This window comes from Chiroxiphia lanceolata, chromosome 5, assembly GCF_009829145.1.
Source record: "Chiroxiphia lanceolata isolate bChiLan1 chromosome 5, bChiLan1.pri, whole genome shotgun sequence".
Lineage (NCBI taxonomy): Eukaryota > Metazoa > Chordata > Aves > Passeriformes > Pipridae > Chiroxiphia > Chiroxiphia lanceolata.
This window is the reverse complement of record NC_045641.1, coordinates 52435238-52461503: the sequence shown is the minus strand read 5'-3', so window position 1 is coordinate 52461503 and position 26266 is coordinate 52435238. Positions and strand designations below refer to the sequence as shown.

The window sequence follows — 26266 nt, the reverse complement described above, 5'->3', positions numbered from 1 at the left end:
TTCCCTCCAACAACCAATGCACAGGAGCAAGCACTGGTCCAGCCCAACACACATATTCTCACACTCTTACCCAAGCATTCACATGTGCACACACATTTCCATAAATACTTGCATGCCTGCAAAACTATACCTGCACTGAAACATTCCACAATTGCATTAACACACTCCCCCATCTGTGTTTGTATACACTTATACACATGCATACCCCCTTATGTATCCCTGCACACATTTACATACACCACACAGATTAGCATCAGTGCCCAACCCATGCACATCTCCCACCAGTCTGACTCCTCTGTCTCCCATCCTCTGCAGCCATTCTCAGACATGTACAGTCCAGGGAATAAACTTTTGCATATGACAATCTTTGTGCACATGCAAACACATGAACATCATTTCTTCACCATCCTGAACCAAATACTCACCATTTCCCACAAGATGAATCAGTTCCTAGTATTGCCCAGACTCTCTGCAACCATAGCTCTTACACACTGGAGATCCCCTGACCTCCCTCTGCTTCCTGCCCCCATCCTGTACTGATAGATGCCTTGATCTCTTGTGTCAGCCAAACAGTACTCCATACAGAGATCAACTCAACCCAAAGACAATGTATATTCTCAGGAGAGCCAGATCTGTAGCACCCCCCTCCCCTAAACACACAGAACGTTTCTGTCCTGTTGGCCTTTTATGTCCAAAGACTTTTTTTTTTTATTTACAGTAAGGCTTAGGGAGAGGAAAAGGGAAAGGGCATTTCAGCTTGTAAGAAACACTGCCTCTGATTCATGTCGCATTGTCTTTTTCTCTACCTTTGTTACACCTCCCACCGGGGTGCAGAGGCACCAGGAAAACCCTGAAGAATGTGAGATGCAGGAAAGAAATGTTCCATTTTTTTTCTCCCAGGTAAGTCCCATCAGCCTGCCCAGAGTCCATGAGAGCCTTAAAAAGAAAGAGGAGGTTTTGAGCAATTAGTGGTCTCTAGCCATGACCAGCATGGGCAGGAAATCTGCCCCCAAGGCATTTTTAAGAGCTAGAGAGGGGTCAGCCATGCATGCAACTGGCTGGTATGTCTTTGCTGCAGACATTTTTCCTCCCTGTTTGTCTTTCAGGGTAAACCACTTCTTGTGTTTGTAAGGAGGATAATCAAGGCACTGGGATGCCTACATGTAGTATATGCCATTTGGGAACTTCCTTGACATGCTACAATCAGATGGCAGCTGATGCCCTCTACAGCTGAGTCATTTAAGGACAGATCATGCAATCTAGAGCTGATCTTGCTCTCTCTGTATTGTCAGTGCCCAGCACCTCTTCAGCTCCCCCTGGATGCAGTCCATTCTTTACCCAGTACCACATAAACCTCAGGTGTCTTTTCCAAAGCCAAGAAAAATGTCTTGCTTTTTCTACAAGTTCATGGAGCCCTCTTAATCTTTAAACAGACTCTTGGACTTTAATATGCCTTTGTCTCCCATTGCCTTTGAGGTTGAAAAGCAGACAAGGTGAAGGGGGCCTCATATTCCAATGTCTCTTTCCCCTACACCAGCCCTTTCATCACAAATAACTGACATGCAACTTGTTGCTCTTTTCACATCCCACAGGCTGCTCAGGGAGTGGTTTTTGCTCATTGCTCTCTCCTTCTCCACTGCTTAGAGGGCGCTCCTGCCTGCCGTTTCCATTCTGGGTGATCTTGCTGATCTCGCCCTCTTCCCCTTCATCATCAGTCTTCTCTGGGGGGCCTGCTGGCACCTCCTGGCTCTGGACTCGGCGGGATGGCCTGAAGATGGCCCTCTGGAAGCCCTGCTTGAAGCGGTAGGAGAGGAAGCCATAGATGATAGGATTGGCACAGCTATTGGCATACGGCAGCACCACCACAAGGAAGTAGACACCAAAGAGGGACGGCTCCTCTGGCAGTGGGCAAACAACATTGATTATGTTGAGGACATAGAAGGGGAGCCAGCAAAGGACGAAGACAGCCACAACAGTCACCACCATGCGGGTCACTCTGCGCTCTGAAAGCTTGTGCTTGGAGGACAGAGCCCTCACCCGCCTGCCAGAGGAACGAACCTTCACAACAATCAGAAGATAGCAGAGACAAATCACCAGCAGTGGTCCAAAGAAGCCCAGTGTAGCAGTGTAGATGATGAAGCCAGCTCTCCACACCGAGGCTGGCTCTGGCCACTGGATGTGGCACGTACTCATCCCTAAAGGGACGTCTGAGAAGACAACCACGGGCAGCACCACTATGGAAGACAGCACCCACACCGTTGCACTCACAGCCTTGGCCACTCGTGCTGTCCGCCATTTGGAGGACTTCCCTGGGTGGACCACTGCCAAGTAGCGATCAACACTCATCACCGTCAGGCAGAAGATGCTGGTGAACTGGTTGATGGCATCCACGGCCATCACCAGGCGGCACATGAAAGAACCAAACGGCCAGTAGGAGAGGGCATTTTGCGCAGCCAGGAATGGCAGGCCCAGCATGAAGAGCTCATCAGCTAGGGCCAGGTTCAGGATGTAGACGTTGGTCACCGACTCACTCACAGAGTGCCGCAGGACCACATAAATGACCAGAGAATTTCCAGCCAGCCCCACCACACAGACAATGAGGTAGACCACAGGGATGAGGACACCGCTGACAACTACACCAGGGCTGACGGTGGCAGAGCTGTTGGGGGTGGTGAAGCCTTCCCAGCTGCTAGAGGCATTACCCTCCTCCGACACTGCCGGTGTGGGGAGGCTGAAAGCAGAAGTGTTCATAGCAGAGGCAGGGAAGAGGGCAGGAGGCAGTGTCCTCGCAGGATCAGTTAGCAATCTAGAAATGAGAGGGGGAGAAAAAACCACATTGATACTGGGGACATGACAGCTGAACAAGCCACAGATAAAATCACTACATTAACTGTGTTTTAGATATGGGTAGGCATGGGAAGTCAAGGTGAGTTTGTGGATGCTGGCAGCCACTGGAAAATCTAGGACAATATCAAACCCATCTAGTCCTGCGAGGCACAGTGGGCATGGAGGGACGAACAATGATATGGCTCAGTGTGGGCCAATGGATTGTCTCTCCTACGTAAAGATCCTCTAGGGAAATAACAACAGACTAGGATAAGGGCAGGGAAATTTCTCATTTTCTGCTAATGGCTCCAATACTGAGGACATGGTCACCAGAGGCCTGATTCTCATTTATGAGTGGCAGGTACCTTAGAAACCAAAGAGGGAAAAGCATCCAGTGACAAAGCCATTCCAGTTCTGACTCCCCCATTCTCTGAGTATTCTCTTGCTTTCTGAAACTCTTTTTGGACTGGCCAGTTTATTGTTGGCTCTACCAGCAGAAGCAAAAGCACCTTCACTCTCAGTAGAGGCTGAAGTCAGCACCTGAGCTGGAGGGTAGCTGTTTTGTGTTATGGCAGTTTGAGAGCAAAGGAAGAGCCAGATTATTTTGAGTATACTAAGAGGGATCAGTCGAAGTCTCTCTTTATCTCTTTCTCATTTTCTGCCTTATTGTCTCTCTCCCTCTCTCTCTCTTTCTCTCTCCCTGCCTCTCTGTTTCCTTCTGCACCCTGCAACACACTGCTAATGACAGGGGCCCTGCCTGCCCACCTGTTTGCAACACTGAAGCAGTGTCCCAGCCTTCCTAATCTGAGGTGCCCAATTGCCCATCACGTCAGGGTTTGGCATGGAAACAGCGCTCGGCTCACTTAGAGAGAGCCTTGAGCAAACAAGTTCTCCATTCACCACGAGGTTGCTGCTAACACTGGGTGAGAAGCTGCAGGGAGAGAAGAGACAGTTAAGGGACAGACGTGCCTTTTGTGAGGGCTCCAGATATGTGAAATACAGAGCCCAGCACATACTACAAACCAGAGATACCCTGGCAAACCTTATGCAAGGGAGATTTGTGATGCTTTCAGAATCAGTCTAGCTCTGGTAAAATCTTCTGGAGGTGTGGACTGACAGGGTCATCCTCCTGATGAATTAGCTTGTTGGAAGGGAGGATGACTTAGTAGTAGGGAACAAGGATTCACCTTTACACATCTCAACAAATCTCCTAGGACTCTGAAGCTCTTTTGCTATTGAAATTAAAACTGGGACTCTCAAAGGAAAGGACTCCCAATCTTAACTACTTTCAGGAGGACAGAAACACTCCAGAGACTTTTCTCCCAAATGTGTTGGCATCACAACTTCCTTCACAAATGTCTTAATATTACAGCTTTTATTCTGTTTTTTGTAGATGTCATACCAAGTTCTGGAAACACTGGGGGAGACCTGAGCTTTAGATGGATTCATTGGATATCAGACAAGCAAACCCAACAAACTCCACAGATGTATCCAATCTTATACTGAAGGAACCTCATCTGGTAGGCCCCATAAAAACACAGTTGGGCAACTATGTCTTAAGGCCATTTCTACAGGCTATTGCATGAATGTTTCCTGCTTTGAAGCATTTGAGCTTTGGAGGACTGGAATTGTTTAAATTTTCTTTATTTGCAGGTGCCTTGGGCTGTGACACACTGTCCTGATAGAAGCCCATCTACTGGGGTCCTGCAGCACTGGATTGTCCCACACATCATGAGTGGCTGTAATGAATGGGTAGAGTAAAAAGTGGTTTGAAACACTAAACTGAGGGGTCTTTCCTCTGATATTTTTTCCAATGCTGTTCTAGTGACACAAATCACTTGTTGGAGGAAAAAGGAGGGCAATGCCTGCTCTAGGTATGAAGATCCCTAAAAAGGGTGGCAGAGGCCAGAACAGTATGTTCCTAAAAAGATGATCCTCTAAAAGGTGAGGACGTAGTTAGGCATTCCTTTGGATTTTCCTCCTGCATGCAAATGAATAAAAAAAAAAAAAAAAGCCAAACATTTGAAAAGAGAGCCCTCCAAATACCAAATGTGGATAAAGATTCTGATGCTGGGGCTGAAGAGCATTTGGAGAGGTATCTGGGGTCCAGACCTCAAAGCCTGTTGTTCAGGCTGTGGTTTAGCAATACAGTAAACCTAGCTTCAGGGCCCCAGAAAACCTATCAAAAATGCTAGGGCATGCAGCAAAACCCATGGATTTTCTATAAACTCATTTTTCCTGCTCAGATCGATGCAGTGAAGAAACTTTAAGCAGGTGTGGTCTGTCTCTGCCGTTCTAACTTTGTTAAGTACCATGCACCAGCTCAAACAGCATGTCATACATTCTGGATAGTTTGACAGAACAATCACTGGATACCAGTGCCTCATCTAGCTTGGATCTACTCAGCTGGCTGCTTTGGCAGCACATGGCATAGGTAGGAACTGGGGAGGAACCTTGGCCTCAGACTGATAGTGTTTTGGCATCCACTTGGAGTCTGTCCCTTATGTGGACAGCACCTGTTGCAAGAGGCTTGGGATCTGCTAACAGGCGCTACCAGAATGTACCTGGCTCATGCAGCCAGAGAGCAGAAGGAAGGCAGAGAGGTAGGAAGAGATGGAAAATTGGTGCTACTGCTTTCTTTAGAAAAAACAAATAAATTATATATATATATATATATATATTTCTGCATTGAATGAAAGGAGGAGGTGGATGCTAAGAGCTGAGCCTCGACCTGGTTACAATACATGAATAGAAGCTGAGAGGGACCACAGAGACGAATAACCTGCAGCCCCTCTTGTCCCCTTCCCCACCTGTCCCCCCCGGTTTCCCATGGCCCTGCTCCAGCTCAGGACTCTGCCGTCTCACCTTGAGGCTGAGCTGTCTGGTACGGACCAGGATGGACTGGCAGAGTTGGAAGGTGGGGAGCGGGGGGGGGAGGTCGGCAGGTTTCCTTCTCTGGGACTGCAGAGTTAACTTCTGCATGGACTCACGCCCGCGGGTGTCATCTGGGAAACGCGGGCAGAGCCGCCGGGTACTTACATGTCGTCGGGATGTACATTTTCCTCTGCTTCACCGGGAGAATCCGTGTCATGTTTTTCCCCTTCCCCTTTCTTAAGAGAGCGGTAGAGCAGAGCGGTCCCGGAGGCAACGCGCCCACCGTGCTCTACCGGAGACGCGAGTCCTTCTTCCCGCACTTGCCCATCGCCCACTCCTTGGCTGGCGTGGGAGCGGGGCCCACGGCCGTGCCCGCGGCCGGCCGGCCGGGGCTGCGCGGTCCCTCAGCCCCACGCCGGAGGGTCTGTCCCCCTCGCTGCCCCCGCCATCTGCGGGGCTCGGGCAGAGGGAGCGGAGCGGCGGCACCGGGGGACGGGTGCCGGCAGCCAATGGGCGCCACGCACGGAAACACCGGCAGGAGAAGGAGGAGAAGGAGGGGATGGACGACAGGGCAGGAGAACGAGGAGCGGGAGGAGACACCGGGATGAAGAATAGAAGGAGGAGAGAGAGGTGCAAGGAGAGAGGGGCAAAAGGATAGAGGAGCGTGGAAGACGGGGAGGATGAAGGAATGAGGAGTGCGTTAGAAGAAGATGAAGACAGTGTAGGGGAGAGGGAGAGGAAGAAGAGGGATAGAGAGAGCAGCTATGTGGTGGGAGAGTGGTGTGGAGGAGGGGGTGACTCGACTCGGCTTCCCTAGGCAGGCACCCAGGAGACGGCCTCCCTGTCCCGAGGGTCGTGCAGGCAGGACTCACGTTGCTCAGAGCTGCAGGGACACAGCAAAACCTTCTGGCTGGCAAGATGCTCAGAAATCGAGGTAGATGTTGAGCACACAAACCCTTGTCCCTTCTATTCTGCCCTATGAGCATCTCCAGATGGATGGAGATGAGGGCAGACGGCCAAATAGGGGGCTGTATGTTTCAACTCCTTCCCTTATCTGGCTCCATGAACAATCTCTTGTCTTTTGCATTTTCATTGGGAAAATACTCTAGTTCAACAGCCCTGAACTCTCCTACTAGATTTCATCTCTGCTGGAACATGTAGACCCAGAAGAAATGGGTCTAGGAAGGAAATTAATCTCCTTTGTTTGAGCAGTTCTCCCAGGAAGGACATGAGGATTTTCCCATTCCATTCCCTGCACAAAGGCCTTTCCTGTCATACTCACCCCCTTCCCGGCCCTGCAGCCAACATCAGTGACTGCTCGTGCTGTGCAGTCACCCACTTCTTGACATTTGGCACTGCTGTTGCGAGCATTTGAGCCCCCAGGGCCAATTCCAGCCTTAACAGAAGAAGGCAGTATCTCTGCGAGCAGAACATAGCCAGGGTTTAATCTGGCATTCCAAATCTATTTGAGCAACTTTATGTTCAGCCAGTGTTGATCATAGGTGAGCTGATGAAGGCAGTACAGGACTTCAAAGCTGTCAGGCTGCCTTAGGCAGGAACTTCATCACAATGCTATCTGGAGACACACAAGAGATATGACGCCTCATTGTGGAAAAAATGGCATGGGTAGCACCCAGAGATTTTCTTTGCCATGGCAGAGCAGGTATCTGTAGCACCATGCAGGAGCCCCTCAGTTCCTGTCTCAGAAGAAACAGAGCCAAACAACAGCAGAGCTCTACCCAGGCCTGTTAACCCTTGCAGGACTTGCTAGTGTAAGCTCAGTCACAGGATCACAAATTCCAGGTCTCCAGATCGCTTCCCGAGTGCTCCAAGTCCTGCCCCATTCTCAGCTCTAACAGGGTTGTGCAAACTGCTTAAATTGTGTTGGGATGAGAGCTCAGCCTGTGCACCTCCACAGGTAGGAAGATACATAAATTTTGTTTCATGCACATGGTCAGTATTGCTGTTCGTGGGGACGAGGCAGATTGAGAAGGTAAAAGCCAAGGCTTGAAAACTAGAGAGGAAGTAATAAACCACTGGGAATACATTGGTTTGAGTAATGCTTAGAATTTTTAAAGGAGATTAGATCCCATTCTCAAGGGCTTTGTGTCCCTTGCCCTTCCACAGGTATATGCCCATACCAGAGACTTAATTTTTGTGCATCTGGACTTACACTGACATAATTTACATTACCTTTGGATGGGCCCTGGGCAATTCATCCAGCAGCCCATGTGCAATGCAGACATTTGTGGGACTTACTGCCACAGGATGCCCTCCAGAGTTGCTCTGGACTTTATCAATAGGCAATGTGTCACATCACTGAATTAACTGCCTTATTTATATCCAACCATGAATTGAAAATGCAGAAATTTCCCTGGCAGCAGGGTACCTTGGGGGCTTCACTGTGGTGTTGTAGCTGGCACTACCCATGCACCTCCTCAGTGCAGGAAGCAGCCTTTGAAGCTCAGAAGTGTTGCTGCATCCAGGAGTGATAACCTGGCCCAACTCCATAGTTTCTCTGTGCCCTCCTAGGACTGCAGGATTTTGCAGTGCCAATCATTGCACCCTGAGCCCTCCTCCCTCCTGCAAGCAGTGGCAGTGGCAGCCACCCTGTAACACTTACTCTCAAGTCCCTGCAATGCATCAGGAAGGCAGGTGCTCACAGCTGCCAGATCCATAGTACCTCTGGGACCACTCTCTTCAGCTTAATTTTAGTGTCTTGGAGGCAATTTGTCTGGACTGGTGACTCATTCCTCCCTCTTTAATTTTTTTCCCTGCCCTCCCCCTCCCTATTCTCTTTCTGACTGTGCCTAGCAGTATGCGTGAATGCTAGTACTGATATGACTCCTTGGGATGTGAGCTTAGGAAAATTAATGCAGCAGTGTTTTGGTGAAAGGATGTCCACAGCAACCTGCAGGGGCAGTCCTCATGGAGAGGAATCTGGGTCTGGGTGTCCCATCCCAAAGCCTGCACCCCATCCTCTGTGGGTCTCGAAGGGGAGACAACTCTTCCTTTGGACACATGAAGAGGAGACTGAGAAGAGGAAAGGCAAAAGCGAAGATGTAATCACCCCACTGCACACAACATTTGCACTTTACTGAGGAATGCAGGGGGCTCAGCTGAGAACTTAGCAACTTGGTGCATGAATCATGCCGTGTCTCTTCATTGAATAGTGGCTGGGGCTCACGAAGCTCAGTGTGGTTCTGCCTGGCTTGTTGTTGCTGAAGGAGGGACACAGCTGGTAGGTGCCTCCACCCAGCTGTCCCATTGCTCACTGCTTCAGAGCTGTGTCCCCCCGTGGTGCAACACATCGCAGACATGGCAAGAATATGGTCTGTTTATTGGGTCTTATTCACTATGCTGTAACCTCAGGGGCCCAGGAAGAAGGGCAGGAGCAGGTGGGGTGAGGCGAGTGTGAGGAAGTTGTGCAAACCAACACACCAGTGCTACAGACCCACAACAGTCTTTCAAGCCGGTAGCAGTAAAAAAAGCACAGTGACCACCACAAGGTGCTGAGCTCTGGGAAGCTGGAGCCGTCACTCTCCTGTGTGCTGGGCAGCACCTGATGTCAGGATGGGGCCAGGATCTATAGCCAAAAACACAACAGACCTGCTAATACCAGCTCAACTGTTTTCCTGCCCCCCCCTCTCTCCCTCTGCCCTGGTTATGGTGGGAGTATGAAGGGGCAGGGTCCCAATTAGGAAGCTCCCACTCTTCTCTCTCATCAAGTTTGGCCAGCTGTGCCTCTCATCCTGAAGCCTCTCTCCTCCCTCTGTTGACTTGAGCTGAAGTGGAAAGGCAATTAGGGACAATATGAGGAGTAAAGGAGTTCTGGAGGAAAAGCTGCTGCCTGCCAATGAACAGCAACACAAAAACCCCCTTGAGGTGAGCAGGGCTTGGTAAGAGGAAGGGCCATTGGGCAGCTGCCATGAATACAGAACAGATTTTCTTTTTTTTTTTTTTTCCTTTTTCTTTTTCTTTTTTTTTTTTTCCATTCCTCTAGACAAAGGCTACGGCTTCATAGCTCTCAGAGCAGGTCATTCCCAGGGTAGCCTGGATGTAGTTCCCTCTGTGGCAGAAGGACAGACAGTCCTTGTCTGTGAGGACAAATGTGGAAAATCCTAGGCAGCCCTGCACCAGGAGATGGGAGTAAACTTGCCCATAGTCAAACAGAAAGGAGGGGGAAGTTGTTCTGGGGTCCATCATCCTATGTCCTGTCCTTTCCCCAAGCAGGACTGCTGTCTCCCTCTCTCTCTTTGAGGATGACCCATTCCACCAGGCTCAGCAGGTCACAGGAACCCAGTAGCCCTGACCATCTAGGTCCAGGAACAGGAAAGTGTCACTGGTGTCACTCCCTGGAATCCCTGTCAGACTTACTTGCTTAGAGGAGGCTGCATGCACGTTTCTTTGTCCGGGTGGGCTGTGGACAGAGGACTGCTCGGATGGCCTCATCAAACACCGTCTTGAGGCCGCGCTGCGTCAAAGCCGAGCACTCGAGGTATTTCACAGAGTCTGTTGGGAGGAAGCCGGGTGTTGTAACGGGGAGAAAGGGAGCTGGGGTAGGCAGTGGGGTACCCAGGTTTCTGTTGCTTGTGCTAGAAAGCAAGGCACCCGCCTCTTGCCCGAATTGAATAAATATATGTCAAGTGATCAAGGACATTACTCATTGTCAGGACACACTTCGCTCACTCACAGTCTTTAGGGCAAAGCTTGCCAGCTGTACAAGACCAAGGTTTCACTATTCTCCACCTTTGTAGCCAGAGCAAAGCCATTGTCTGGCTATGTTATCCTGGCCACACATCCCCTCTGCTGAACTCCTGATTGAAAACTTCTCTCTTAAACTGTTTCCCACCCTCTCTCCTACCTCTGTGTGCCACCTCTGAGAAGAGAGGAGCAGGCATTTATGTATGTTCTGAGGTATAGAGGGGAGCTGATGCCCCTGAGCTGAATGGTAGGTCATACCTGGGGCTGCATGTATAAGCCCCAGAAGACAGAAGCAGAGAGGGGAAGTTGCAGTTGCAACTCTTCCTGAGATGCTAAAAACTTCACTCTTCTACCTCTTTCCGGATGTAGAGGAGAGGCCTCTGCCCACAAGGCAGCTGTGGCTTTCACAGAAAAATATTGTCCCAGATAGAAGTAGCAGAGTAAAAGGGGAGGGGAATGTAAAAGCGTGTATTTGTGTGTCTATGTGGAGGATGGTGACCAGAGAGAACACTGCCAGGTTGAGTCTTCCTCAATAAGCAGATGTCCTTCCTGATTCTCCCGAAGTACATTTTGTCCCATGACCTCTGATGTGTCTCCCGGTGTCCCTCAGAGATTCCACTGTGAGATACCTCTACAAAAGCCTTAGTAGGTTGAGGGGAAGCCCTTATCTTCTGTCTCTCTCCTTTCAGTAGGTTCAAGATGGTTCCCCAAACACATACCAATTTCCTTGGCCAGAGCAAGGCCCTGAGGATAGGTAATGGGGGATAGCTTCTTCTCCTTCAGCTTCTCAATGGTGTCCTTGTCATCACGAAGATCCAGCTTTGTGCCCACAAGGATGATGGGAGTGCTAGGGCAGTGGTGCCGCACCTCGGGGAACCACTATCAGTGGAGCAAAATAGCAAAGATGTGAGAAGAGGTCATACATATAGGCATGCACAAGGGAAACAAAGAGGCATTCCAAAAAAAAAGTCAGCAAGACAGCTAAGAGCCTGTCCTTCCTCACATATATTGTTGGACCTTAAAACCTGGTCCAGGCCACTCCCTATTGCTGAATCCTCAGGCAAAACCTGACATGGAGCTCAAAGTTTGTTAAGCAAAAGCAAAATCCGCTCTCTACCCTTCACCCTCCCATCCAGGAGGAACCTGAAAGTGGTAGGAAGGAGATACTGCTGTTCTCCTCTTCATTAGTCTCTGCCTTACTCCCTCACTTCCCATCTAAAGGCTGTGGGTACCTGCTTCTCATACCCTATGGACTGATCCTGCATGTCTGTGTTTGACAGTCTTGGCTGAAAGATGCCATCAGAATATAAGTCTGTGGTCTGACAGCAAAACAGCCCAGCAAGATGAATACTAGCCCATTAGTAGGATTGGCCACCTTCTTTGAGGTGAACCAGAAAAGGCATCTGAAGGAGGCTGATATTTTAGTTCCTTCTGACCCACAGAAAAAAGATATGACCACTTTAAACCTAGACATCCTATTGGTAGTCTCCTCCCACAGTCACTGTCTTTGCAAGACCACCACCAACCTCATCCCCCTTGCCCCCTGATGGACCAGGATACTCTGCCTCACCTTAGCACGGACGTTTTCATAAGATGCCGGGCTGACAAGGGAGAAACAGATCAGGAAGACATCCTGTAGGCATACAACCATGGTGCAGTTAGGATGAGAGCATGGGATGGCATGAGGAGTCAGGGAGGGAAGAGAAGATCTATGTGGGAAGCACACTCCCTCTGCAGCAGAGGGTCATGCCAGGGGAAGCTGTCTCTCACAATGTAACACAGTCCTAGTCCTGACTGCTGCTTCTTGCCGCTGGAGGAGAGAAGGATGTTTGCTCCCATGACTCATGGTAACCATAGCCACCACTATCAGAAGAGCCAAATGGTCAGCTATGAGGATGGGGTTTTTGTGGTTGGCACACTCATCCTCATGGGAAATGGCCTGACAGCGTCCTGCTCATTTCTCACAGAACACGAGAGAGCTTTCAGGCCAAAATAATATTTTACCTACAGTTGAGACAGAGCTAGGCTCCATCCAAAAAGTGCACATGCAGGACTCAGATGAGGTGGAGTTTCAGTTCTCCAGGTAAGAGATGCATGGCATGGCATGGCAGAGTTTAGACTTCCATTATAACCAAACCAAACCAAACAAAACCAGCTCATCAAGGTAATAATTATTTCATCCAGCTTCACCTAGCTGGAACAGTGGTGTCAGACCCACCTATCCATTTCCATATTTCTAGAACCATAAGAGACAACAACCTAGGAGAACCATTCCCCCACCTTCCCTTGAGATGCATCCTAGAGTGGGTACGAGCATGTTGTTGAGAACTATGCCTGCTTGTACTGACTGCAGAAAGCAGCTTAAGCAAACAGCTTATACCTGGTTTCTGATTTTTAGGTGACTGAACCTAGCTCAAACAAATAGTGGCCTCAATTTCTAACCTTTTCAATTGCAGTGGCAACCTTCAGACCAGCACCTGATGCAGCAGGGTCTTTCTGTGCTTGCTAACTGACTACTTGAAACAACATTCTCTAGGGAAGTTGATCTTTAAACCCTGAAATCACTCTGTCTGTGTGATGAAAAAATGGTGAACATAGTATCTGAGGCATCCATTTGTTCTGCTCCAGGCATTAGCAGATCAAACAGGTGTCCACACATCAGATATCTTTTAAAAGGCAGAATCCAGAATAGTGGGTTCACAAAAATGTGAGAAGATCCTGCCTCAGCTCCTAAATTCCTCAAGCCACTTTAACTTTACAAAAGGAGATTTTTTTTACCAGGCCTGTGTAAGGCATCTGCCCCACACTGAAGTCAGTGTGAGCTGGCTTCAAAAGTGTCTTTGAATGTCTCACTTTTCTTGCTCAGTTATACCAGTAATGGAAGTTTAGATAAAGGCTCCAAAATATCCTTAGCTGTCTTTTAACTTTTGGGTTTCAAGGTACTTGTATATCAGTAGAGATATTCTCAGAAAAATGCAGAGATAGTAACAGTCCTGTCACTGTTTCATGGGATGTGTTGTTTTTTGCAGTGAGGAATGGAGGTGTATCTGAGGGAGGAAGGCAGGAGGGGCATGGAGTGTGACCCACCGTCTGCGGGTAAGAGAGTGGCCTCAGCCTGTCATAGTCTTCTTGTCCAGCAGTATCCCATAGTCCCAGATTTACAGGCTTGCTGTCAACCATCACGTTGGCAGAATAGTTATCAAACCTGAAATTCAGAGATGTAGGCCATGAAACAGGAGAAGAGGGAGCCCTTCCAGTAGTGTAGGTGGGGTTCACTAGATACATCCAGGAGCAAAAGGTAGAGATTCCTCTTCTCAGCTCACCTGAGTGATGCTGTGAGCCTCCCTCTTATGGATTTCCCACTCAGCATCAACCTCCTCCCTACCATTCAGCTGTCCTGGACAGGTCCTTGGCTGCAGCTCCACCTTCGATACCTTACATGCAGATCCACAAACCCTTTCATTTGCCCTTTCTTTCCCCGGTATCCTTCCCACAACTATGTCTACCCTTGCACCAAGCCCCTATCTTTTTTTTATTCTCTTTTTTTTATGCTCTAAAACCTAGTTTTAAACCTAGTTTAAAAGTGAAGAACTCATGTCTCTGTAGCTCCCCCGGAGCCCAGCACTCCTGAACAGCCTTGTTGGAATTGAGGACAATGTGTCCCCTTACTCTTTGATGACTCAGCTTGAAATATTTGAGAACAGCTGTCAGGATTGCACACTTGGGACTAAAGACTTAATGGGAAAAAAACGACATTAAAACAATAGAGATGTTCCTAGAAATTTTTATTTCCTGGTCCCTTTGGTGGTTTTTTTCAGACTAAGGCAAGGTAGACTGGTGACAGGAAGGAACCAACACAAAGGCCTTGTGAAGGTGTTCATGGTGTATGCTGACATTGTAAGGGACATGATTTAGTAGTGGATTTGGCAGTGCTAGGCTAATGGCTGGACTTAATGATCTTAGAGGTCTTTTCCAACCAAATCAATGACTGCTCCAATGACAGCAAGTGCCTTGTACAAGGAAGGAAGTGGGGACCCTTGTCCATCTAACTGCCTTCTCTTGGATCCAGCCCAATTCCTGTAGCCTAGTGCCTGTTTGTTTTGCCTAGCAGGATCCCATCTACTACTTGTAAACTTAGCAAGCAGATAGACCTTGAGTTGGCTTGAGTCTCCCAAATATTCCATTTACACCAGCGTTTTATGAGGTTACTCATGCTTCTGGTGAAAGGTAACAGACCCAAAGTGTAAAGCCCCCTTGCTGGTTTGTCAGATCTTCCTCTGCTTGGCATGGAGACAATGACCAATGGAGCACGCAACAAAGGGTTACTGCACCCCTTTGCATCCTGCTTGCCACGCCTCCCACCCACTCCAGGACCTGTTTATGCGTTACTCACACAGTGGGGATGTATTCTCCTGGGAATGCATTAGTGGTGTAGCTGATAAGGAGACAAGTTTTTCCCACAGCTCTGGAAGAGAAAGAAAAAATAGCAGGAAATTGTTACAGTGCAGGCAGTCTTGCTAGGGTGAGATGGAGATGGGGCAATCCTTCCACACTTCTAAACTAGCCCTGTCAGGCGACCCCTGGGAGCAGAAACACATTCACAGGACCAGACAGCGCGTAACCATAGGTTAGACAACCAGCAGGAAGAAAGACAGGATGTCACCCAGAAATGTTTGTTGTCTTCGAGCATGAAGGCTTGTTTTTACGGTCTACTACAGAGATCACTCAGCTAAAACACATCCACTCTGAGATGGAGGTGAGAGCCTCACATTTTCCAGAGCATGCACAGTGCTGTATACTCACAACCAGGGCTGGTGCACTGATTCAGTGCCATGACAAAGCTGCAAAGCCAGCCTCAGCACTCAAATACAGGCACTCCTGCCTGCTTTTGAAGGTCTTGTGGCCAGGAACTGGTAGCAGCTCTTCCTGACTTAGCCATGGCATGTCTCAGTCTTTCCCAGCTACAGTAAGCTGCAGCATCACCCACGCAGATAGCTGTAAGCAGCCAGCAAGGTGCCTGTACACCATGGCTGACAGAGGCTGCTGATGATGTTTCTGAGCTAAAAGCTGGTGCTTCCTCTCTCTTTAGCCACCTACACACCCATGCTGCAGCAGGGTGGAGCGCGAATAAGCCAGGGTAGCAGCACAATCCAGACCGGGTGAGAGTATTGGTGGGATAAGGAGGAATAAGGCTATGAAGTGGAGGAGGAGTTGTTGTGAGCAAGGCGAAGATCGTGGTGAGCGAAAGAATAAGTGAAAAGAAATTGGGAGAAAAAAAAGCAGCCAGGACAGGTGCAGGAAAGAAAATCCTTCTCCAGCTGGGATCCTATTTCTCAGATTTGTGTGGCCTGGGAAAGCCCTGCCATGTTTCAGCTACAGAACACTTGAGGTGGAGGTAATGAGAGCAACCTGCCTCTGCTAGTACAGCCACAGGATGTGGGAGATGTCTTTCCCGGGGCAAAGGCTGGAATTCTGCTGCTGGGGATGCTGAAACCATCTCAGCTGTACCTGCAAAGTCCCTGTCACAGAGCTGCAGCCCTGTCTTTTTGTGTGCCCTTGACAGGCATGGCTGGTATCTTCACTATGGTCACAAGGCACCTGTCTCAGTCACTGGACTCTGGGGCAGCTGAGGAGAAGCTGAGCTCTTTGGTATGCTCTGAATTTGTTTCTTCCTCCTGCCACTCCAATTTTTAGATCCTCCTCTCTCAGTCCCTGCATTTTCCCCAGCTCCATTGCTGCCATCATAGAGAGGGCCAAGGATGCTTGTTGAAACTCTACAGGTGATATTTCAGGAGATCTATGGGCCTGTGAGTGGCCCCTGGAAGAGGGGGAGTTTCTGAATTGGTGTGGTTGAACAGAGAGGAGCACAAAGGGTCAGTGAAGGAGCGAAGGTTAAAACAGAGCCAAGGTTAGTGACACCTGCAGGTTCCTGTGACTGAACTCAGGGAGTGTTAAGAGGACAGCGATGTGCGATGGAGGGGTCTATGGGGGCACAACAGCTATGGGGCAACATGCAGGCTTAGCTGAGTAATGTGGTTGGTAGGGTTGAGGCAAGAGGGAACAATGGCTGGTATGGCTGGCGGGGAGGTGAGGGGTGGTGAACCAAGAGCTCAGAGCAATGGGGGGATGACTGGACTGCTGTGTTGCAAGATGGTGAGAGGTGTACAGAGAAGCAAAACGATGGGACAGAAGACATTTAAGAGGAACTGAGGTCAAAGGAGTTGCGAGCAGGACATGTTGTGAGGTTAGCCATGATATGAGGGGAATACTGCCTTGAGGAAAGGTTACAGATTTGGTGCAATGTGTGAGGGGCAAACTAGGGGAGTGGGTAACAGGGCAACAGAGAAATGCCCAGTGGAGTTGTCCATCCAGCTCTAGTCTGAAGCCTTCAGGGGACTTTTCTTAGAGGTAAAGTTTTTTTATTTGGGGCTCTGTCTTTCCTCGTCCCTTCTCCCCATTCCCTTACTCAAGCCCCTGAGAACATGTCTGACATGTACTGTTATGTTTGCAGACGACTTCTTCCCCAGGCGAGCTTTGAAGGAGGAAGTGACTGTGGGGAGCAAGACTGCTGCAAATGTCTCTTCATTTGATACCTTATAGCTGCCCCAGATAACAGCCTGGCCAGCTTCCAGATGGGAAATGAATTAAGCTACTCCATCCCGAATGTGGACTTTCCTCTCTCCCTTCATTACATCTATTCATCCCACAGGGCAAGAAGAGGCCCTGTTCACTCCATCCGTCCTGCCCCAAGCAGTGATGACTGTTTCACTTGTTGATGGCTTGGATCAGGCCATTTCCAGGAATCATGGGCAGTGAAGCCACCATGATGTGAAGGCAAGGTTTTGTTACCTCTCACCCCCAAAGTGGCCTGTACTTGTGCCTATCTCAGTGGAAAGGGCTCCTCCTCGTGCCCACAGAAACTCCTTTCCAGCAATCTCCACTATACCCCAATAGAGAGATTATGCACTGAGAAAAGCTGAACACATAGATCCTGGTGGACATCTCATCAGGACCATTCCCTCTCATAGTACCATTCCCTCTCCCAGTCATTCCCAGTGAGCAGATGGCTTTCAAGGAAGGAGCCATTCACCTGCAGGACAGCACTTGCACCTCTCAGGTTTTAAATCTGACCCCAGCCTACAAGGTTGAATCTGGCAGGAACACCATCACCTCCTGTGCATGGGACAGGATGGCCTTCAAAATGCCCTCTTCCATACTCTCCCCAGAGGAAAGTCCCTTGCCCTGGGGAGGGAGGGGCGAGCAAGTAGTAGCAAGCCTGCAGGAGGTCAGAAGCAAAGTTGGGGAAGTTTCACGAGGCAGACACCTTTTTTTCATGTCCCTTGTCCCCTCCCCACAACCACAGCAAACCCGCAGGGTACCTACCCGTCTCCCACCACGACACACTTGATGGCTTGCATGGCTCTGGACCCGTAGTGGAGGACAGTGCCCGGGGCAAAGGAAAGTCAGGCCAAGGCAAACAGCAGGGAGAGATGGGCAAATGTGGGTATCAGCCCTTGTGCTGCAGAGAATAGCAGGTTGCAAGGAGGGAGGAAGTGGAAGAGGGAACTTTACTCGACAATGACCCTCTGGGCCCTCCTCCCCTCCCACCGCAAGGCAGCTCTGTGGCAGAGGCCGTTAGCTGAAGGCGGAGCAGGCGTGGCTTCATGGCTGGGATGATGACTACTGTAATATTTTTTGTTCTCACACACACCCCCTTCCCATCCAATTGCAGTGAACGGCTGAGGGCACCAAACTGCTTTTCCAGGGTAGCTGAACAAGGGTTAGAAGTGGGGTGAGAAAGCAGACGGTTGGATTTTTCTCTTCCCTCCTTTATTATCCAAACTTTGGAGGAGATATAAGCAGGGAAGGGCATCTGAAGTGGGAGTAGTGGGGTGATGAGGGCTAATGAAGGTTTTTCAGGTCTTCCCAGGGTCCCTAAGCATCAAGGGCGAAACATCACAAGGAACAATTCCTCTGTGAAGGCTGAACAGGGAATTTACGCATCCCCTAGGAAGCAACTGCCACCATATGGCTGGCTGCTCTATCCCTCCTCTCCTGTAGAGAGAAGGTACTCCCTCACTTTCTCACCTGCCCAGACTTCTAGTACAAATAAGTGTTGTGTGAACCTGTGTGTTCACCGTGAAGGCAAGCAAATGCATCAAGGGATGCAATTAACTGTTTTCTCTCCCCTGACAGTACCGTGAGAGCCAATACTAGTGGATGAGAGAAGCCAAACCAGTCTCTCCTGTCCAACCTTTCCTCTACTCCTGTGCAAAAGCAGCCAGTGGAATCTTCTGCCAGACCCCTCCTTTCTTGTCATAGAATAGTTTGGGTTGGAAGGGACCATTAAAGGCCATCTAGTCCAAGGCCCCTGCAATGAGCAGGGACACCTTCAACTAGATCAGGTTGCTCAGAGTCCTGTCCAACCTGACCTTGAATGTTTCCAGGGATGGGACATCCACCACTTCTCTGGGCAACTTGTTCCAGTGTTTAACCACCCTCAACATAAAAGAACTTCTTTCTTATATCTAGTCTGAACCTACCCTCTTTTAGTTTAAAACTATAACCTCTTGTCCTGTCACTACAGGCCCTACCAAAAAGCCTGTACTTGTCTTTCTTATAGGTCCCCTTAGTGTATTGAAAGGCTGCAATAAGGTCTCCCCAGATCTTTCTCTTCTTCAGGCTGAACGACCCCAACTCTCTAAGGCAGTCCTCATTGTCCTCAGAAGATAAAAGATTTGTAGAGCTAAGCATCACGGGAAGCGAGCACGCTAAGAAAGAAGAGACAAAGAGCATAATGATCCCAGGACGCTCTACCCCTTCCTTTCCCTTATCGAAATAAGGGTCTGCCTCCTCTTCCTTCCTTCTCCTCCATGCAACATTAAGCCTGGAAAAGCATGTATGTATGAATATCTGTGTGTTCCAGCCTGAACTGAGGAGTGGATGGGCAGGAGATGCATTTTATAGAAGATAGGGTATGGTGGCACAGAATTAATTAGAATTTCCAGGCTTAGTTGGGAGGCCAGTTAGACCAAGAACAGTGAGTTTGCAGCTGGGATATTCCAAAGAAAGATCTCTGAATAAAAGCATTTCTCCAAAGGTCGATGAACTTTGCGCTGCTGCAGCCATGGGAGGCTGTTGTGACTGACCTGCTCTGGAGGAGAGCTCTCCCATCTGTCACTCAGCACTGGCCACAACCCAGAAACCTTCAACCATGGAATGTTTCCAAGTCTTACAGCTATTTCAGAAGCACAAAGTGACCAGCTGTACTAGGTGTTCCCTCTGTGGGGGGTAGGGAAAGGAGAGGAAGGAAACCCAATGACACTTCTGCAAGTGAGAGCAGGAAGAGGCCACAGGAATACAGGTCAGAGAAGGATATAAGGGAGAGGGACAAAGGCTGTTACAGAGGGGAGCTGGAAAGGACAAGCAGACACAGAAAGTAACGGGCCAGGAGATGGGGACTCAGAAGAGAAGGCAGGTGTATCTGGTTCTAGAGAATGCTACTGGTGGATGGAGAACAACCATTATAACTCCCTGGGCAGTCGGACACATTGAGAGCCCTCTGTGGGAGACATCTGGGTGACAAGTGAGGGCTCAGAGAGCTGGAGCTGATAGAGTATTTGGAGATTCAAGGAACTCTAGGTTGGGCAGGCAGCCTGGAACAGGCACTCAGCAACTTAACCCCTTTCTTGTAATACTACATCTTCTCCAAAGGAACAGTTCACTTTTCCCCACATATTTGCTCTGAAGGTTTTCAATAAATCTTATGTGTCTGGGGAGAAGCAGGTGGGAAGAAAAGAGAATGAACATCTGGAGTGAGAAGGATGGTGACTGAGGGGAAAAGAGCTGGGGAGAGCTGGAGAATACATTGAGTCTTACCTGGGAGAGAGTAAGTCATATGACAGTGCTAGGGATGGGATTCAAGCTAAGGCAGACTGGATGGAAAACTGACCAGTGGCCCAATAGGACCTGGTGGCAGGGATAAACAAGGACCACTGACCTGCTGAATGCCAGTGTGTGCTTTTGTCCTTGTTGTCTAGCACATGGGCTTATGAGACTGGCAGTGTGGAATGGACTGGAAAAGAAGAAAACCAGTTAAATTGGTCAGGCAGGAGGGATTGTTCAGGTGAGCCCCATGTCAAAGACACTGTAAATTCTGCACGGCCAACAATGAGCTGTGGAAGTCCTGGCAAGAACCCATTTCTGGGCAAATTACTTTTGGAAGATGATTCCCTGCAACCGCTATGGAACCAGTTCTCGTCCAGTCAGAGGTCTATGCTGGGAATTATTCCTCCACTGGTGCCTCTGTAGGGGGACAATAGGGATCCACATAAAAACTGCTAGGGTGTTTCTTTCCATCATATTTAAATTATTAAAAATGGGATATTACATTCAAATAGCATATATAGTAATCACTCTGAGAACAACTGGTACCTGCTGCATTAAAATCTCTCATTTGTACATGCTGCAGAAAAAAGAAGGAACCTGCAGGAAGGAGGCACATAACCCCAAAATGAGCACATACAGATCAGTTGCTGCTGCTTTGATGTCCTCTTACACCACCAAGAGGTGCTCTTGACATGAGTTTCTGCATGTGCAGTGGGGCTGAGGGAAGGCAGGCACACATTTGGGGTTTCTTGTTCCCTTCACTGAGTTTGAGGGAGGCACTTACAGGAAAGAACTGCTCAGTGAGACAGTTTTGCTCTGAGAGACTTTCAGGTTCCTGAGCTGGGTCACAAGGGAGGAAATGCATGATACCATTTTTCCCCCCACAAGGACCTAAAGCAGTGAGGATCACCTATCTCTCCCTCTCTTTCTCTGGTGTTCTGCTTCCTCAAGGACTATGGGCAAAGGGTAAGAGGGAGTCTTTCAGAAATGGTGTCTGCACATCACAGCCCTGCACAGGAGGGCAGGAACTGAGCAGGAGGCTTGTTCTTCAGCACAGAGTAGCAGGGAGGATTCTTTCATGGAGGAAGCACAAGGCTCATTTCTTTGCACACAAAGCACATGGTCACAGCATGTATTCTCATTACCCTGAGTCCTGATAGGATTTATTTGAAGCGAGCTCTCTCTCAGGCAATCCTGAGTGGCTATGAGAACTTTTCTCTGTGTGTTGAGCCCCCACCGGGGTAAAGAGCAATTTGCTTCAGTCTGACTGGGCTGCAAACTTACAATATGCCCTTTTTGCACCTTCCCACTTCCCCATTGACACAGCTTCATGCCATCTGTCCCCTGCTTTTAGTTCTTGCTTTGCCACTTCTCTTTTACAAAATTCCCACCCCCCACCCCCCTTCACTACTGCAATTTCTCAGGCTGCCACACTTCTTTGAAAAGCCTACCCTAACTTCAGAGCTCAGATAATAACTGAAGTGGGTGATGATGTTCTGCAGTCCCTGTTAGAGAAGTTGCGGAGTTGTTTCATACCAGGTCTGTTTTCAGACATACCAAAGGCCTCTCTAGCCAAAATTTATTCTGTCAAGAAAAAGCTTACAAAAACAATGAAGTTTCCAGTCCTGAACACAAACTATTTACATTTACATCCATCATAAGCAACTCAGTTTGCAAATGGTGTTTACTGAGTTTTGAACCTGTCTTACTCATGGGCTTTTCTGGAGACCAGGCCTACTGCAATCAAGGACAGGTGGTCCATTCCTGACACCCTGTGTTATGGAAGCTCCTCTATCTTCAGAGTGAGTGCTCTCAGCCTTTCTGCTTTGGGACAAAACAGCAGGTCCACTGCCATTCTCCTACCTGGAGCAGTGAAAGCAGTTCCCCTCCTCCACCTCTTCTGCATTATGTATCTGGGTAAGCAGAAGACCATGGTGCAGACCTTTGGGCATCAAGGTCTTTGTGATCACTGTTTCACACTCGCATTTCCCTCGGTTAAGAAATTGTTCACAAACTCTATATCATACCGGATTTTTTATGGCTTGGCCTTGTCTGATTCTCTATACTTCTGCAGGTCCCCAGTGATTCTGATATGGGCTTCCATTCCCACAGACATTTTAGTCTCAGACAGTGACAACCCCATCTCACTAATACCAGCCTGCTACAGCAATGGCAATAAATACAGATCAATATCCGACTGTGCATTCTTTCCCACAAGGTGCTTATTCAATATTTTGTTGTAGAGCAGAGTAACAGGGACTAGAAATCACACGTGTAAATTCTAACCGGAGTGGCAACTTGACTCCCCTGCCTGCTAGCATTCTTTATACATTAGGAGATGATATGTTTTGTAAAACCAGATCTAATACGTATTTTTACTGGTAAGTGATGGTGTCTTCTAGGAAGGCTGCATCAAGGAAGTGAAAAGAGGTGTTTAGAGGACTAAGGAAATCTATAGCTACTCTGTTTTACAAGACTAATATTTCCTGAACTACCAAAGTAAAATCTTGTGCTTCCCTTTTACCATTTTATTTCAAAGGCATAAAGCTTCAGCCTTGCTGCACTTCCAAGTCCAACCAAAAAATCCCTCTGGTTCTTCATTCAGGTTTATCAGACTCTAAGTGACCCTTCTGTAATCTTTATAAGAGGAGATTTTTTTGCCTGCAGCCTTTTAAAATCACCATTTTGCTACCTTTAAAATAGACTCCAGTCCCCTCCATACCCAACCTGAATGGCAGCATAAACCTCCTGAAGGAGCTATTGAATTTGTACAGACCTGTACTTTATTTCTGTGTGGATAGTTGTGGGAATACAGTTGACATGTTCAGCACAGAAAAATACAAGGCACTTTGTCACTGTCTTTATCCCCTTGAAAGTATCCCTTTGAAAGTAGTAAGAAATATTTTTTTTAATTTATTTACAAAATTATTTTAAGCCCGTACAAGGTAGTAGAAAAGTGTGCCCACATTGTTGTTTTGATATTTTCCTTTGTAAACACAAGAACAACAGATATTTCCAGCTCAAATTTGTGTCTCTGTACAGTCAGAGAGCATCTGGGGAGAAAAATTGGTCCCTGGCACAGGAGGCACAGGGAACAGCCTGGAGTATTGATCTGTAGCAGTCTGTCTAATCTGACTATGTTTGACGAGGTGAGAACTGCTGCACCATTGCACACACGCTCACCTTTCGCCTGTATAGCCCCACTCTGAGATAACCACAGCTGGGAAGGATGCGCAGTGGCAGAAAAAATTACAAGATCTACCCCCAGTGCTGTATCAGAAGTGCTGATTTCCAGGGATCTGTTTCTTCCCGATCCCGTTCCAAACAGCTCCTTCATCCCTTCCTTCCTTTCCTTCCTTCTCCTTCATTCTCTCTGTCATTGCATTTTCCTTTGGTTTCACACACCACACCACACCCCCCCCCGTTTTCACTTGAAATAACACGGGCTGTTTTGTAGCCCGTTCATGGTCTTTTCATGCCACAACCACAGAACGTGTTACTTACCTTAAGGGTATTTCCAGACATATTGCTGGCTGGGGTAGTATGGGTGTCCACTTGAGTTCACCACAGATCCATATTGCTGGTCTGGGATGCTCAAGTAGACTGACCTCTCATCTGGTTCTAGGTTTCCTCAAGAGAGGAACTGGTTGTTTTTCTCCGGGGTAAGCCTGGAATCAAACTAGTTTTTCCACCATGTGAATCAGTGGGGAATCAGAGGGAGACATACTTAAACCCTACACTTTGGAAAGAATGGGAGATGCTCTAGGCTTAGCTTAGTTTTATGATCCTATCTCTGTTGTGTACCTTCATGAGAAAACATCTCACAGGTGTTTCATTTTTACATGAAATAGACTTATGCAGTTTTTTAACTGTATGTTTCCCATTCAGACTCCTCTGGCTGAAATAACTGAAAGCATTTAAAGGGCATCAAGGCCAGCCACTGTTACCAGCAAGGCTACCAGAACAGGGGAATGCAAGCAGTGGAAGTGATCATCAAACTGAAATGGTAGTAAGGTCTCAAACAGGGCAGTCAGACATTCCAACAGGCAGGCAGGAAAAGCTGTGAGAAGGAAGCATCAAGGAGCTGGAAAGATGAAGCAAATATGGAGTAGAGACACCGGGGCAGGTTTTGCCCTCTGTTCTAGTGGCTGAGAGTACTTCGCAGTGCACAGTAGCATCCATTTTGGTATTTGCAGGGTGCTTGTGGTTTGACTTGCCCACAGACGCATGTGTAACAACAGCCCTTATCAAGCTGTCTGTATATGTCTCCTACCTTTGAGGCAGGCAAGATCAGGTCTTTCAAGGGAGTATTTTAGGTTGACGTGTCTGCTTGATGTCAGTTGCAATACTGCTGCCATGATTTTTTTGTGGAAAACAGTGATGGAAGGAAGGACTAGAAGTGATGCACCAGACTCAGTCCCAGTGCAGGAACTGGGGCTCTGGGCTGGACTGTGGGGCAGTGAATTCTCCTCTTATGTGGCCCAGAATCTCAAGACAGAAATTTAGTTTACAAAGGGTGAGCTTTTGGCAATTTGTGTCCCAAAGGCAGGTCTCTGATAACTTTTAAGCATGGACATTGGGTGTAATGAAGGTCCAAACAGATTCTCTTCTCCTTCCTTTTACCACTCCTGAATAAGTTTCTAGTTGCTTCTTTGTAAATATAGATACTGACCATGGCAAGTGAGTCCTAAATGTTTGCTACTGACTGTTCCAAAAGGTCACAGGTTGTTTGCGACCCTGGCTGTTTAAACTGATTCTGGATTTCTGCCACCACTTGTCATCTTTCAGGTGGGGATACCTCCCATTCTTCACTGGAGGTTCATCAGAATGCTTGTCCTCTCCAGTAACAGCAGTGAACCTACAGCATAACCACAGGTTAGAGCAAATGGAAGAGACTGAGAGGAAAGGAGGGCAATCTGTGTCTTTCTTTCTGAGGTTGAATGGCCCTAAAGCAATGGAGCTTAGCCAGAGTGTTCAGGTATCAAGCCTTTTAAAGGGCCAGTTATTCTCTCCAGAGGACTTCAGACCAGACTCAGTTAATAGGAGTGTAGGAATGTAATAGCTCTTCCTTTCCTAGCGAGTCAAGGACCTTCAGCCTCACAGGAGCCGCTCCTAAATGGTGATAAGTGTACATAGACGCTGGCTCCATCTGCCTAACAAGTTAGAAAGCCTTTTCTTATTTTTCTACATGTGCAATGCTCTTGCAAACTCTACCTTGCTGTCTCATGGAAAGAAGGTAGCTAGAAGTCTGGCCCTGTTTTTTTTCTGCCCTGCTTAAGTGCCAATGTGAGTAGAGCAGCAGGTCAGGCAGTTAAGGATGCAGAGTGCTTCAGAGTTAAATGTTCACACATGGAGAGGAGCCGACCCTCTACATCTTGCCTCCTGCTAGAGGAGGCAAGAGCCCTGTTTGGGCATCACACCTGTTTTGAATTTTGCCCTTGACCTATTTATTCAATCACCACTTCTTCTCGGTCTAACATGGTCCTCTCCTGCATGCTTCTAATTTTCCTCACATTGCCTACATCACAGGTCTACCACATAAATCACATGGCAACCAAAAGCAACTCAAGGGGAAGCATATAGCCTTCTGGAGCTGTGTGAAGGAGTTGGAGGAGAAAGAGCACCTCTCTGCTTCACAGCAGAACAGAGCAGCAGAAATGCCTTCAAAATAGTCTTGCTAATGCCAGCTCTCTCACCAGCAGGAATATTGCTAAACCTGAGAGAGGTCTTAATTTCTTCATAGTTCACTCTATCCTGACTTACAAGGTTTCCAAGAAAAACAGTTTGTTAGTGAGTTAGTGGGCACTGAGGGAGGGAGAAGAAGCTGACAGCTTTATTCTCCCCTCTATCAACCATCCTCCAATTTTGGAGTGCTCATTCCCATCCCTACCCCCTCCACCTGCTGCAGAATTAACACAGGAAGAATCTTTCCTTTAGAATGAAACCACTTCCCCAATCAGATGGGTTTTCTGAA

General features: G+C 48.2%; 2 protein-coding genes across 4 annotated transcripts; both read right to left on the bottom strand.

The window, feature by feature from the left end:
- SSTR3 (somatostatin receptor 3) lies at nt 1-6251 on the bottom strand. Of its 3 annotated transcripts, none has more exons than XM_032689465.1 (3): nt 5692-6251; nt 3592-3757; nt 1-2806 (listed from the first exon to the last, which is right to left on the bottom strand). In XM_032689465.1, the coding sequence occupies exon 3, from the start codon at nt 2749-2751 to the stop codon at nt 1546-1548; it is 1206 nt and encodes a 401-aa protein (XP_032545356.1). In that variant the 5' UTR covers nt 2752-2806; nt 3592-3757; nt 5692-6251; the 3' UTR covers nt 1-1545. The 3 variants fall into 3 exon arrangements, with proteins under 3 accessions (XP_032545356.1, XP_032545357.1, XP_032545355.1); XM_032689466.1 differs by having other exon boundaries at nt 5866-6251; XM_032689464.1 differs by lacking the exon at nt 3592-3757 and having other exon boundaries at nt 5866-6251.
- Nucleotides 6252-9023: 2772 nt separating this feature from the next.
- On the bottom strand, nt 9024-17999 carry RAC2 (Rac family small GTPase 2). The gene is made up of 7 exons (XM_032689240.1): nt 17788-17999; nt 14798-14869; nt 13492-13609; nt 11975-12037; nt 11124-11283; nt 10078-10212; nt 9024-9286 (listed from the first exon to the last, which is right to left on the bottom strand). The coding sequence occupies exons 1-6, from the start codon at nt 17820-17822 to the stop codon at nt 10082-10084; spliced, it is 579 nt and encodes a 192-aa protein (XP_032545131.1). The 5' UTR covers nt 17823-17999; the 3' UTR covers nt 9024-9286; nt 10078-10081.
- Between the last annotated feature and the right edge of the window lie 8267 nt (nt 18000-26266).

Coding starts and splice junctions, on each gene's coding strand:
- SSTR3 (XM_032689465.1), bottom strand. CDS start 2,751: ATGAACACTTCTGCTTTCAGCCTCCCCACACCGGCAGTGTCGGAGGAG.
- RAC2 (XM_032689240.1), bottom strand. CDS start 17,822: ATGCAAGCCATCAAGTGTGTCGTGGTGGGAGACGG. Junction 11,284..11,974: donor ATGAAAACGTCCGTGCTAAG/GTGAGGCAGAGT, acceptor CTCCACTGATAG/TGGTTCCCCGAGGTGCGGCA. Junction 10,213..11,123: donor TGCTCTGGCCAAGGAAATTG/GTATGTGTTTGG, acceptor TCCTCCCAACAG/ACTCTGTGAAATACCTCGAG.